General features: G+C 40.2%; 2 protein-coding genes across 6 annotated transcripts in view; one reads left to right on the top strand and one right to left on the bottom strand.

The window, feature by feature from the left end:
- Positions 1-6,000, top strand: part of fnbp1l (formin binding protein 1-like) — a 59,019-nt gene extending 53,019 nt beyond the window's left edge. For 4 of the 5 annotated variants that reach the window (XM_034237349.1, XM_034237348.1, XM_034237346.1 and 1 more), the window contains one exon: positions 266-855. In XM_034237349.1, coding sequence (XP_034093240.1) covers positions 266-406 — 141 coding nt within the window. In that variant the 3' untranslated portion in view covers positions 407-855. Of the gene's footprint in view, positions 1-265; positions 856-1,992 lie in introns of those variants that run through there. The other variant, XM_034237347.1, reaches the window with a different exon arrangement.
- A 190-nt stretch (positions 6,001-6,190) lies between these two features.
- The window catches only part of bcar3 (BCAR3 adaptor protein, NSP family member), a 40,313-nt gene continuing 33,933 nt past the window's right edge, over positions 6,191-12,570 (bottom strand). Inside the window, 10 exon segments of the mRNA XM_034237406.1 lie at positions 6,191-7,911; positions 8,018-8,221; positions 8,699-8,810; positions 9,038-9,209; positions 9,679-9,794; positions 10,034-10,641; positions 11,067-11,169; positions 11,171-11,292; positions 11,687-11,812; positions 11,938-12,038. Coding sequence (XP_034093297.1) covers positions 7,733-7,911; positions 8,018-8,221; positions 8,699-8,810; positions 9,038-9,209; positions 9,679-9,794; positions 10,034-10,641; positions 11,067-11,169; positions 11,171-11,292; positions 11,687-11,812; positions 11,938-12,038 — 1,843 coding nt within the window. The 3' untranslated portion in view covers positions 6,191-7,732.

Raw genomic sequence — 12,570 nt, 5'->3', positions numbered from 1 at the left:
TAATCCACCGATCACCATTTCCTCCTGTTTAAGTCATGTTATTTTTCACCATTATAGTTTGCTTTTTAAAGTCCGAGTGTAACATTTCAAAGTATTGGACTTTGGCGACTCTTAGTGGTACTATAAAAAAATACACTATTGTGATACTAGCTGACAAAAAGAATCCTCAAAAAATCCAATAGTGTACATGAATTGAGTTAGCCTTATTTATTTCCAACCAATAATGTGGGCCAGTAATTTAAGAGACGTATCTTTGCCGCTGCAGGTGTTGTACATCATCGAGGAGGACAAAGGCGACGGCTGGACGAGGGCGAGGAAGCAGAGCGGCGAGGAGGGCTACGTCCCAACCTCCTACGTAGAAATCACCATGGAGAAAAACAGCAAAGGTGCTGTCACCTACATCTGAGTCTAACACTGTGTTCACATCCTGTCTGTCGTCCTCTCCATCCTCCCCGTTTTCTCTTTCTCAAAATAACACTACAACAAGGAAACAAAGACAGCATCTCCACATCTGCATGGACAGTTATCTGTTTTCTGATTTCCATCTCATCTCTCTATCCTCCTGTGTATCCCACTTACTGTACTCATTCGTCCTCCTGTCATATCTGTGGGACTGGTGTATCAGAGGTGAGTGTAAGAGAACAGAGACAAATAGGAAAACCCTTTTTAAATGGTGTGTGAATGTATACGAGGCATTTCTGTGTGTGTGTGTGTGTGTGTGTGTGTTGAGGCCACACCTCTTCTTATCGATCAAAGTTTTTAAGTTTTATGTAATATATTAGAAATGATCTATTTTTTAATTATTTTTAATGTTTCTTTTTTTAAATGGAGAATTTTAAAACTGATTTGAAGCTCTTTGGATTCATGTGTGGAAATTATTTGAGGATTTCGTGTGTGTGTGTGTGTGTGTGTGTGTGTGTGTGTGTGTGTGTGTGTGTGTGTGTGTGTGTGTGTGTGTGTGTGTGTGTGTGTGTGTGTGTGTGTGTGTGTGTGTGTGTGTGTGTGTGTGTGTGTGTGTGTGTGTGTGTGTGTGTGTGTGTGTGTGTGCTTACACTTAGAGAGGTTTGTCAGGTTTCATCCTTGGTAGTGTTGTATCATACCTTGACAGGGGTTTGCCTGATCTAGCATTATTGTCAACAAATCTAATGCAAAACAACTAAACCAACAATGTTATCTATATCTTACAAAACAGGTCCCAAATAGTACATAGTATATTCCTACTTTAAAATCCTTAACACTCACTGTAACAGCAAGTCACTGTAGTTCTCAGTGGACATTTATTAAAAATAGTGCATTTCTCAGACTATTTTCAGCTGCTAGCAGTACATTTTAGTGCAAGCAATAAACCTGCATTAGACACAGTCACCTGTCAGATAACTTTTACAAGTTGCAGTGCCACAATATGTAAGGAAGATAAACATGTTTTAAATCTGGCACGCCATGATGATGATGTGGGAAACAATCTTGCATTAATTTAATATCATTTAGACATTTTATTTACATACATTTTTAATATGAATACATAATTCACTCAAACTGACTTAAATGATTAGGTCATACTTGTGTTTTGCCCTGTAGTAAGTATTATGTACCTTTTTAGTATTTTTGGCAGCACAGAGTAATAAAAGACACAAACAGTAGGCTCTTTTTAGTAGGCTTAATTCATTTGTTAAGCTATAAGAAGAAAATACATTTATCACCAGCCGTATTCTTGAACTCTGTACTTCTAAAGTTTAAAATTGTGCAGTGAAAATGGTTCTGAAGTGTAATGACATTTAAGTGAATGCAGTCAACACAGTGCAGTACGAACAACGTTGGAAAATAACTGGTAAAATGTGTTTAATTGGGAGGCTGCCGAACGTATAAACACAATCCTTGTTCTTCCTTTATGTGAATCAGTTCTATTATTTGTATTTGGTTACGTTTGTGCGTGAGATCGAACTGCAGCACCGGATGTTGTTATAACTCCCTCTCTCCTCTATGTGACTGCAGGTTCCTGAGGGCTGCAGGGTGGCCGGGCGATTTGATTGGCTGGTGGAGGGCTCACGCTGATTGCTGATTATTGGTGGTGGGGGTGACACAAGAAAAGAGAGAGGTAGAGAGGGAAAGAGATGAAATAAAGACAGGTTGCATGTTGCATGCTCACATATCCATAACCAGCAAAGCATTCTGGGTTACTAGAGGCTGTGATGGCTACCCTCCATCACATCAGGAGGGGGAAACATACTGATGTTCTGCTCTCTGAGGGTTCAAACACTGTTTGACAGCAAATAGAAACCAACTGCTGCTACGACCTCACTAGTTATGTTGTGTACAGTAAAAATACATGCCATACCAGGACTTGCTCTTATTGGTTGTGGATTTATAATTGAATGACAAAGAGGAACATTTCCAGGAAACGTTTTCTGTGGGCCTTTTGTTGTGGGTGACCATTAACTCTTATTTAGCTTGTTTTTAAACTAATGGGCTCCTTAAATCATTAAAGAGCATTTTGACAAGAGATTCTCATCATAAAAAATAACACGGCAACTTTAATGAATGAAATATTGCCGAAAGCTTCGGAAACATCTAGTAAGTAAACCTTGTGATGAGCTTTTTTTGGTCAAAGTTCTATTTCCAAAGAATGGACCCTTAACCTCAAAGTAGCTTTGAGCTGTCTCATAACGCAATTTTCAAAGTCCCACTTGCCATTTATTCTAAAATGTATTTGTAAAATAATCTTATATTTCCATACTATATTCTCCGAATAGACAAACTGTTCCCCACTACTTTTGAGTCCAGCTACTCAAGAGAGGGCATCGGTGAATTCTAATCTCAGACTCTCAGGGTTTGTCACATTTGTTAGGGTCAGTTATGCTTACAGTATTTGCTAACACTAACAATGTCAGTCCTGCACTCATCCCTGTTGTCATCATCTGTGCTCTGTTGGTGATGTTTGCCTGCCTGCCCGCCTGAGCCACTCTGCTCCTCATGCCTGCCTTCACCCTCATACAGCCGCATGTCCTTAACGTGTCCCAAACATGATCACACGTTTCATGTGTGACTTTAACTGCAACTATATGAGTGTGTGTAACTATGGATGTGAGTTGTGTGTTGAATGCTGCATCATCCCGGTGTATTTTGATGAGTATGATTTTGTGCATTGAACGTCATTAAGTTACTCATTAGACAGATAGCAGGCCGATCAGGTGAACACAGGACCTCTCTACCACTCTCTTTCTTTTCCCATCTTTCCTATCCTTTACTTCCTGGGTTGTACTACCCCCATTTGACCAGCAGATGGAAACCTTTGCTCACAAAACCATGGCTCATCTTAAGTTGAACTGGACCACCTTAAACAACACTAAACATGGAGGAGCACCAATTTTTTTTGCAGTCAGACTCTGCCTTAAAACTCCATTTTGTTTTACTTTGGATGGATTTTTGGATGTCTCCACTCTTCTGCCTGACTATATCTCCCATCAGCCACCTGGGCTCAGCCTTACCTCCTCGGGGACCCTCAACTGCATCTCCATTATCAAAAAAGTTTTTTTCCCATCTTAATTGGTTGTATTTGTGAATGTGACCACAGATGCACACATGTATCAATGATATGTAAACACCGCTATGGAAGGCCAAATGGGCCGAAAACACATGTTGAATTTTGGCACGTTTGGGTTTCCATACATAATAATATGTAAGTGTGTCTACATGTGCCTGCGTTACATGTGTGATGTTAGTTTTTACCATTGAATGAATTGTAAATATTAACATCTTTTATGTCATGCTGAATGTTTTTCCATAGTGATTGTTTTTAGGTTTGTTTGACACTCTTCATGAGAGACAACAAGGTTTGAATTGAACTGATGCACTTTGCGCTGAAGTACTACAGCATTTGAATCTGATTAAATGAATTAAAGCGAATGAATGAATGAATGAATGAAGGTCTGTGTTGTCTGCTGAGAGGCGTGAACTTAATGAATGACCACTGTATAGCAGCGAGAAACAAAAACGGCTCTAATCATTTCCTCTTCCTGATGGTTTTTATACTCTTTTTGTAACTCTTGACGAGCAATGACCCACCATTTTTTTGCATGGTTTTCTAGATTCTTTACATTAATTCTTTGTGCGTTTGGTGATCGTTTTAACCATTCACTTTCTCAACAAAACACAATTGAGGTTTGACTGTTCTGTTGAAAAAAAATGCCACTAATAATTCAGCTGCTTTGTGGATCTTAACAGCAGGAGGCTCCGTAGTGGTCAGTGTTTCTTCTATGAAGCTGTGAAATGTACAGAATGATGCTGTCGGGGATGTTACTTGAACTTCAGTCACAGTTCTCCAAATGTTCTCTCCTATCCGGGTCCATTTTGCATCGGATAAAAACAATAGAAGTTTGAGAGAAATTTGCTTTCCACAACATAGGACTTTTTACCATTGGAACAGAACCAGGCTAGCTGTTTCTAACCGACTGCTGGCAGTAGCTTCAGATGTACTGTACAGGTTTGAGAGTGGTGTAGATATTTTCATCCAACTTCACGATAAAAAAACCTTTTTCCCAAAATATCCAACAGTTTTTTTTCCTCTACTCAATATTTTAGCCTAACCCATTCCTTCACTTTGGTTTTTAATAATGATGCCTTGTAAACGCATACATCGATCTATCAGTGCTTTCAATTTTGTGTGTACACATCTGTCGTCATGGTTAGTTACATCTGCTAGCCTGCTTGCTTTTCTTTAAAATTAGCTATAACTACATGTTTGCCTTTTTTGAAAACTAAACCGTGACATAAGATGCGTGCAGTAAAGTGTTGCATATTAGATTTATTTTTGTTCCAATGGCAATACAGTCATAACGTCAAATCACATTTCTATGGTTAAGCAGTCGGGGGTGCAAATAGTTGTTTTAAACTTTTTATTTGCTATTTTGGATTAAGTCTATAAATTGTCAAATTAAATCATGAATAATGCCTATCAATAGTTCTAACAGCCCATCGTCATGTCTTCCATTGTTGGTTTTGTTCTACAAACTTTCCAAAACCCAAAGATATTCTATTTACAATAATATAAAAGATAGAAGATCAGCACATTTGAGAGTTTTTGTTTGCTAAAGGACATGGGGGGGGGGGAAAGCAAACCACATCAGTTTAAGCACTAAAACCACTACCTTGCATGTAATTGAATATTATTTGATGGTGGGAAAGATAATCCACTGACATGAAGATATAGGCAGTGATAAACAAAACAGTCCCCTCTGTTTCCTGCTGAATTTGTATTGATGTTGCCATGATGATGCTTGTATAACATTTATACTAACTCTTAAACAGACGGTACACTCCAGATGTTTCATATTCTTCATTTTCAGACATATTTGGAGTGCACTGTCCCTTTAATCAAAGAATACATGTCAGTCGAAACGCAGCACCTTTGCAATCAGTCAAACATTTTCTTCTTAGTCAATTAATATACATATAAAAACGTTGAGCTCAGTAAATGTTATAGCCACTTAACTGTACTTCTGGATATTATGCAAAAATATAAAACAAAGCAGCTTTAATAAAGTTCTTGCAACGGTTCTTTAGTGAAGCCCAGCCCCATATATACTGATATATAGACGTCTATCTAATATGGCGCTGGTGAAGCCATGCTACTGTGAGTGGGGTGCTGTTTACCACCCAGAAGAAAACACTTCTACATTCCTCTTGTTTTTGAACGCGATCATGTTTGTCTTGTGGAAGCTTTGTACAGATTATTCTCTCAGCTCTTTAACTCACGATAAAAGTTTTTATCAGCATCAACATCCAATCACAGTAAATAAAAACAGCAGCAGGTACAAAGTGTTTCTGAATGATGTTAACATCCATGTAAATGTGTTTTTACCATGTTGTATGTTGTAATAACCAATGGCAGTACTTCCCTTTCCATATTGTTGTGCACATCTTTTTACTTTGAATGTTGTCAGACACTTTGTTTTTTCTTCTTCCAAGATATTGTTCTAATAAAATAAGCAGCAATGGAAAGAAGTGGATTGGTTTTCTTTGACATTTTAGGAAGAAGTGAGTTTCAATTCAGCTCTCTTTTGAATCTCCCTGTGAGGTAACGTAGTGTATTACTTCATGTGAATTCATGAGTAAAATGCATTCAACAAGTGCCGTAAAGAAGTACCTTAATTATGCTCGAATGAATTTCAATAACAAGTTAAACAAAGCCAAATGTCCACAAAGATGCAGATTGTACACCATATTTATTCATTCTTAAATTCATAGTAATATAAACATATTAAAATCATCGAACATTTTTTTTTTACAGTCAGTCTTCTACAGGAAATATGTACAGTCTCTTAACATGCTACTTTTTCAATTATATACAACTTTAGTCTCTCACATGTTAACTTAGTTTTCAGGTTTATGCAGAAAGAAAAATATTTTCACCTGGAAATATTATATATCTAATGATTTGTGAAAAAAAACTTTTTTTAATATTATATTAATGTGAATGTTGTTATATAATGTTATTATATAATATCATTGTTTTCAGTGATTTTATATCAAAGGTCACAGAGATCATTACAGCCAGAAATCTCATTGCAACTCTCAAATACATGTTTTCTTTCTATCTAAGCAACATACAGAGATGTGCACTTTGTAGGGAAATGTCCTTCCTCCATTTATAAAACTACTTTCACATAAATAAATAAGGAGGGCATACACATCCTGACATTTTCTTCTGAATATATTTGTCACAAGATGAGCTATTTGTAGTTTGATGTGGCAAAATGATGTTCTCCATTAACTGGAATGTCAGAGTAGAAATAAAACAAGTGCCTTATCAGGAAAAAAGCATTACAAGCCTCAGTTTAAGCTCCTTTTGTCTGCTCTGTTCTCAGGAATCAGTAACTCCCTTTAAAAAGATTGTTTTATAGATAAGCTGTGACAAAGCTGCATATCTTTCCATTTCATGAAGGATTCAAGTTCCAAGGATTTAAAACTTGTGTTGAGTTCAAAAGTGTTGACCAGGTGCATGTTGCGAACAATTCTTGTTACAGTGGATGAAGGGGGCGGGGCTGGGGTGTCGAAAGTCAAAGATGAATCTTGATTGGGCCAAATTGACCTCGAGTCACCCAAAACAATTCTGCTGGGTCTCCCCAGACCCGAACACCAAATTATACACTTTTTTTTTAGAGACCTTCAGACTTGGCTAAAATGGTCAAAATCAGTTTCGTAGTGTTTATATAGCTGTTGTGGAGGATATCATGAAGCCTTGTTCCGATACAAAAAACAAGAGCGTAGTTATTATATCATTTTAACTTGAAACGGGTCACGGGAGACCCGAACACAACATAAGGGTTAAGTGAACTTTGGATACTGCCTGCATCTCCTGATCATGGCAATGGCTAGAGTAATTCAAATGTAATGATCTTGATCCGGGTATGTTTTAGATTATGCCTGCATGTGTATCTTAAAATGTGAGGTGTCAGAGCTATGAGTCATTGAGTGAAATTGAAGCCTTTAAACTAGAGTAAAACGACAGACTTTTGTTAAATATTTAACAAATGAAGAGCCTAATCAACATCTGACATGAGGTTCGGCTGCTGAGTCTCTGTATGAAGATGTTGAAGTGTATCCTCTTCATCATTCGCTGATCAACTTCCTGCCTCGTCACAGTTCTCCTCTTCTTCTCTTTGTTTCCTGTCCTCCTGATGCTCGACTGAAGTCCAAAGTGCATTTGATGTCAGAGTTTTTGTTCAGGTTGGAGTCAGATTAATGTTTGTGTTTTAGGCGGGGGCTCCAGTTTCCGTGACAACGCAGTGAGGATGAGGTTGAATTTGTTGTAGCGATCTGATTGGTTAACTGAAGCTCCACGGCTCCCCCACAGCAGCCGCAGCTGAAAGTCCGTTTTAAACACCTCCAACAGGTCTTCATCCCATGTCAATCCTGATGGCGATGAAGAATTACATATTTTAGACATCTTTTATTTTTCTCTTATAATCCACAAACTATATATTTTTCTGTACATGTTTGTGCGTTTTCTTTTTTTTACCTTGTAATAACTTGTGTGCGTTGGCTGTGTAGCTGTGTGCGTTGTGTGCCACTTGGCGTGCGGCCTCTAGGTGGCGCAGCATGATGTCACAGCCCTGGTCGCTGGTCTCCCAGAGCTCCGCCCCCTCAGGTGTGATTGACGGGCGCTCCATCAAAGTGAGGAGGGGCAGCAGGAGGGGGACGCAGACCACTGCAAGGGAGGAAGCTGCAGAAGAAAGCCACATTTTATTTTCCATTCATATTTAAAAAAAAACATTCTTGTAACCCTTCAATCTATAACAAATTCTAGTATCTCTATCATGTTACATTATTCTGCACTTGAGAATTTTTGGGATGAAATCAACACTTGTAGGGTAGACATTTAATTAATTGTGCTTTTAAAAACATGATGTGATTAACCAGGGATACATTTGATTCTAAAAATGTTATAATTACTTCCATTAAATTGTCTTTACTCACACTTGTATAGCATGTGACAGCTGTCTAAATTGTTAATAATTTGTTTTGATGCTAGTTTTCTCCCCTTTTTTATTGAATCCACGTTTGATGCTGTTTAAGACACCTTGGGCCAATGTGTGTGTGTGTGTGTGTGTGTGTGTGTGTGTGTGTGTGTGTGTGTGTGTGTGTGTGTGTGTGTGTGTGTGTGTGTGTGTGTGTGTGTGTGTGTGCGCATTTTTAGTACCTGTGCCCTCATACAGATTATTGTAAAAAGGTTTGAGTATTTTCTCGTAGTTGATGGCGGTCTGTGTGTAGTTCCTTCGTAGAGTTGTCCATGTTTCCTCCAAACGGCTGATCTGGAGAGTAAAAAACAACACAAATCAAGTTGAAAGATTTCCTACAAACAGAAAGACATATTCTTGCAAATAGAAAACAAATGACACAACAAAGTGAAACATTCTGGCAGGTAATGATTGAGAACTATTTATCCGATACTTTTATTTCATCACTCTCTGTTAAACTTTGAAAGTGTGTGTGTGTGTGTGTGTGTGTGTGTGTGTGTGTGTGTGTGTGTGTGTGTTACCTGTGGCAGATCCAGAGCTTTCATCAGGGCCGTGAAAGCAAACAGGTCGCCCACCGTGTCCTTCAGCTCCACTGCGACCAGGATGATGCGATTTAAGGTGGAGGCCCGCTCATCTGCGCTACCCGTACATCCCAGAATATCCACGGCAACACCTATCGCCATGGTGTGGTGCCTGGGAGACCAAGAAGGGGTGGATAATCAACACAAGTCAACAACTATGTGATGTCAATGTATTTTTTTGTTTCTAATTTGATCTCTCAGTGAGTTTTTGGAAGAATGACAGGAAGTAGAATGAATGACTCAGCAGTTATGAATCAATGATATCATCTTTAATCTTTAGTTTGAGAGCAGGCTGGTTTAACCGAACCAGTTGTTCCCAACCATGTTGGACTGCAACCCTTTCAAAGAAATACATTCTATAAGTGGCAAGAGTCAAAAGTACCCAGTATCTTGAAAAAACACCCCAAAAGGTCAGAAAAACAAACTTGAAAAAACAAAATGATTGTGACCTTTGAGATTTAACTTGGGACCCCTTTGAAAGGAGTCACTGGGTTATATTTAAAGGGGTTTCCTGGAAGTGTGTTACTAAATGTGTGATGCAATGTTCGTGCTGCAGTGTGTATGTGTGATTTAATATTTACCTTTCCATCAGGTCCAGCCGCAGCTGTCGACCGTGCGGCAACGTCACCAGCTCCAAACCGGAGGACACGCCCATCTGACCTTTGACCTCTGGAGTCACTCCGACTATCCTCGCAACCTGGAGGAGGAAAAAAGGTCAGTCTCGTTGTATCTTCCTCTTGTTCTGTGGCTGCCAGTTTGTGTGTAATACAGTGGAACATTGTGCTCGGCTCAGGGGTGTGATTCTCCTGCGTCATTTTATTGCATTAACTGCAGGATAGAAATCTCATTTCGAGACACATAAATGGAACATCTGTGTGGAGGAGCAACACTAAACATGTGTAGCTCCAATGTAGACGTGTGTGCATGTGTGTGTACCTGGCAGTCGGCCATGAGCAGGTGTCTGGCGATGCTGTGGTGATTGTGGCTGAGCAGCAGCTCCTTGGCTCTCTTCAGCACCACCATCTCCAGCGGTTTGTTCTCCTCCGGCAAAAGTCGAGATCCGAACTCCGAAGGCCGGAACGTGGACTCCGTCTCTTCCACCGGCCGCTGGAAACTGCTCCTCTTTTCTTCCTCCTCCACCTTCCTCCCTGCGTCCTCCTCCTCTTCCTCGCTAGTGTTTTCCAAAGCAGCGATGGCGTGATGGTAGGAGCTCCTATCCAGCCCTCTCCTCCCTCCCGCATCCTTCTCCTTCTCCTCCCTCCCGCCCTCTCCCTCTCTCCTCAGTCTCTCCACGTAGCTGCAGGGCAGAGGCTGAAGGTAGAGGTCCGACATGGAGTCTGGCTCCTCCCACTGTAGTGGGCTGCAGGACCTCGGTTCTGCGGGACTGGGCTGCAGGCGCTCAGTCCATCCTGCGTTTGTCTCTGAATCTGAGTACTGTTCAGCGGGGGAGAGGAGAGAACTGGAGGAGCTGTAGGAGTCTGCAGGGTGGAGCTGTTGGAGGAACTTCAGGGGTTTCACTGGAGGAACAGGAGGGCCTGTGGTGGCTGTGGGGAACCAACAACAGCGCTTCATTTATTTCCATTTGGTTTTTAAGAGGGGAAGTTGACATTTATATATAGATGTCTTTACTCCACAGTCAATGTATCAATTATATAGGTATCAAAATAGAATATGCACATCCAGAGCATTTAAAAAAGGTAATCTTGATATAGAAAATTCAACTGACTGAAAGCAACTTAAATTAATTAGGTTGAATAACTTGGATAATGAAAACAGTTCATTTGTTAAAACAGAAATTAATAGTATAGCAATGTTTGATCAATTGAAGTATTTTGGAACTCTGTTTCAGACTACTATGTACGAGTGTGCCTCTTCATGTAGGACTATCTTTTCCTGATACGTTTAAAAGTCTTTCCTTACACACCGTGACTGACCTACTGTGGATGCATTTTACAAGAAATAAAGTTACCTCCGCTCCTCCATGTAGAACCATGAGTATCCACACCTGTGGAGTCCAGGGAAGGTGCAGCCAGCCTGGGGGAGGTGGAGGGGGCGTCTGTGAGGCTGGAGGAGATGGGGGGGGGGCGCCAGAGGCTGCAGGGCGGGGGAGCGGGGCAGCCGGGCCAGGGACACCTTGCTGGGCTTTGGAGGAGGTTTGGGACACAGCTGGCTGTCTGAGCCCCGGATAGCCTGGCCTGTAAACACCAAATGATTGATCAGATATGTCTGCAACCAAATGTAATCAATCAAGGCAGTAAGCCTCTGTGTCTGCGTTAGAGACATTTGTTATTTCATTTCTGTTTTTATATTATTCACTTTACTCTATTTGCCAAATTTGAATCAAACAACCAAAAAGTGCATGGAAGCATATGAGGACAGGGTTACATGTAATTTCCTATTTCCATACAAACAATGGCAGGAGCAAATAAGGATAGATTACACCGTGTGTGTGTGTGTTTTGGTTTTACAACAGATAAGACATGCTGTTTGGACTTTATCTAAACAAATATATATATATAATGCATTTAATCCTGGCCAATACGTTTTTAAACAGATTTGTTTAACATTGGATTGTATCCCCCTACTGACCTGGCAGAAACTCTGCAGACCTCCGTGGGACTGAGGGGCTCAGCACCGGCTCACTGCCCGTCCGAAACACTGGAGACTTGGGGTTGGGGCCCGGCAGCAGAAGGTCAGGAGGCTGGGGTTTGGATCCTGGAGAAGTAGAGGAGGTTCCAGGAAGAAGAGGATAAAGGTAGAAGGTCAGAAAACAGAAAAGAATGCCAATATTGTTCTGTGTCTCATACTAAGGTCACATGTTACATTTGACTTTCACTTACCGAGAGGCAGGTAGCTTTCTGATTGGTGTGCCTTCAGTGGGCGTCGCCTCTCTGGGACCTGATTGAGACTCGCTGGTTGGCTGCCACAGCGATCCTTCAACCTGAGTTAGAAAGGGAACGCCAAAAAAAATCAAAGCTATTCCAAAGAAAGGTTTAGGAATAAAGAAATAGCCACATCATTGAAAAGGAAGCAAAGAAAGAAGACCTTGACATACAAAATGAATTGTTCTTTTCCTTTCTCTTTGTTTTTCTTTCTACCTTGTTTTTCTTTTGGTCTCTTTACTCAGACAGACATTGAGTCATTACATTAAGCTCAGTGTAAATAACACACTTCTGATCCTTATAGCAGAAAAGTCATACACCATGTCTTTATTTATAGAGGGCTTTTGATACATATGGAACATGTCCTATATACAGCCCACTTCCTGGATAAAGAATGTAAACAGAACAAGGGTACATGTTAAATGTCCAAAAGCAGGAAGGGGTTTAAGGGATTTATTTAAGTCTTTCCCAGAGTGTGCGAGAGAGAGAGAGAGAAACAGAGAGAAAAGATTACTTTAGTAAAGGTAAGTGTACATTAATCAAATATAGCCGACAGTATGTTAGTTGGTCTGCAGCCTACTACCCACTTTA

This window comes from Gymnodraco acuticeps, unplaced genomic scaffold, assembly GCF_902827175.1.
Source record: "Gymnodraco acuticeps unplaced genomic scaffold, fGymAcu1.1, whole genome shotgun sequence".
NCBI classification, from domain to species: Eukaryota; Metazoa; Chordata; class Actinopteri; order Perciformes; family Bathydraconidae; genus Gymnodraco; species Gymnodraco acuticeps.
The sequence above is the reverse complement of the archived record's forward strand: the minus strand, read 5'-3'. Positions and strand labels throughout refer to the sequence as shown.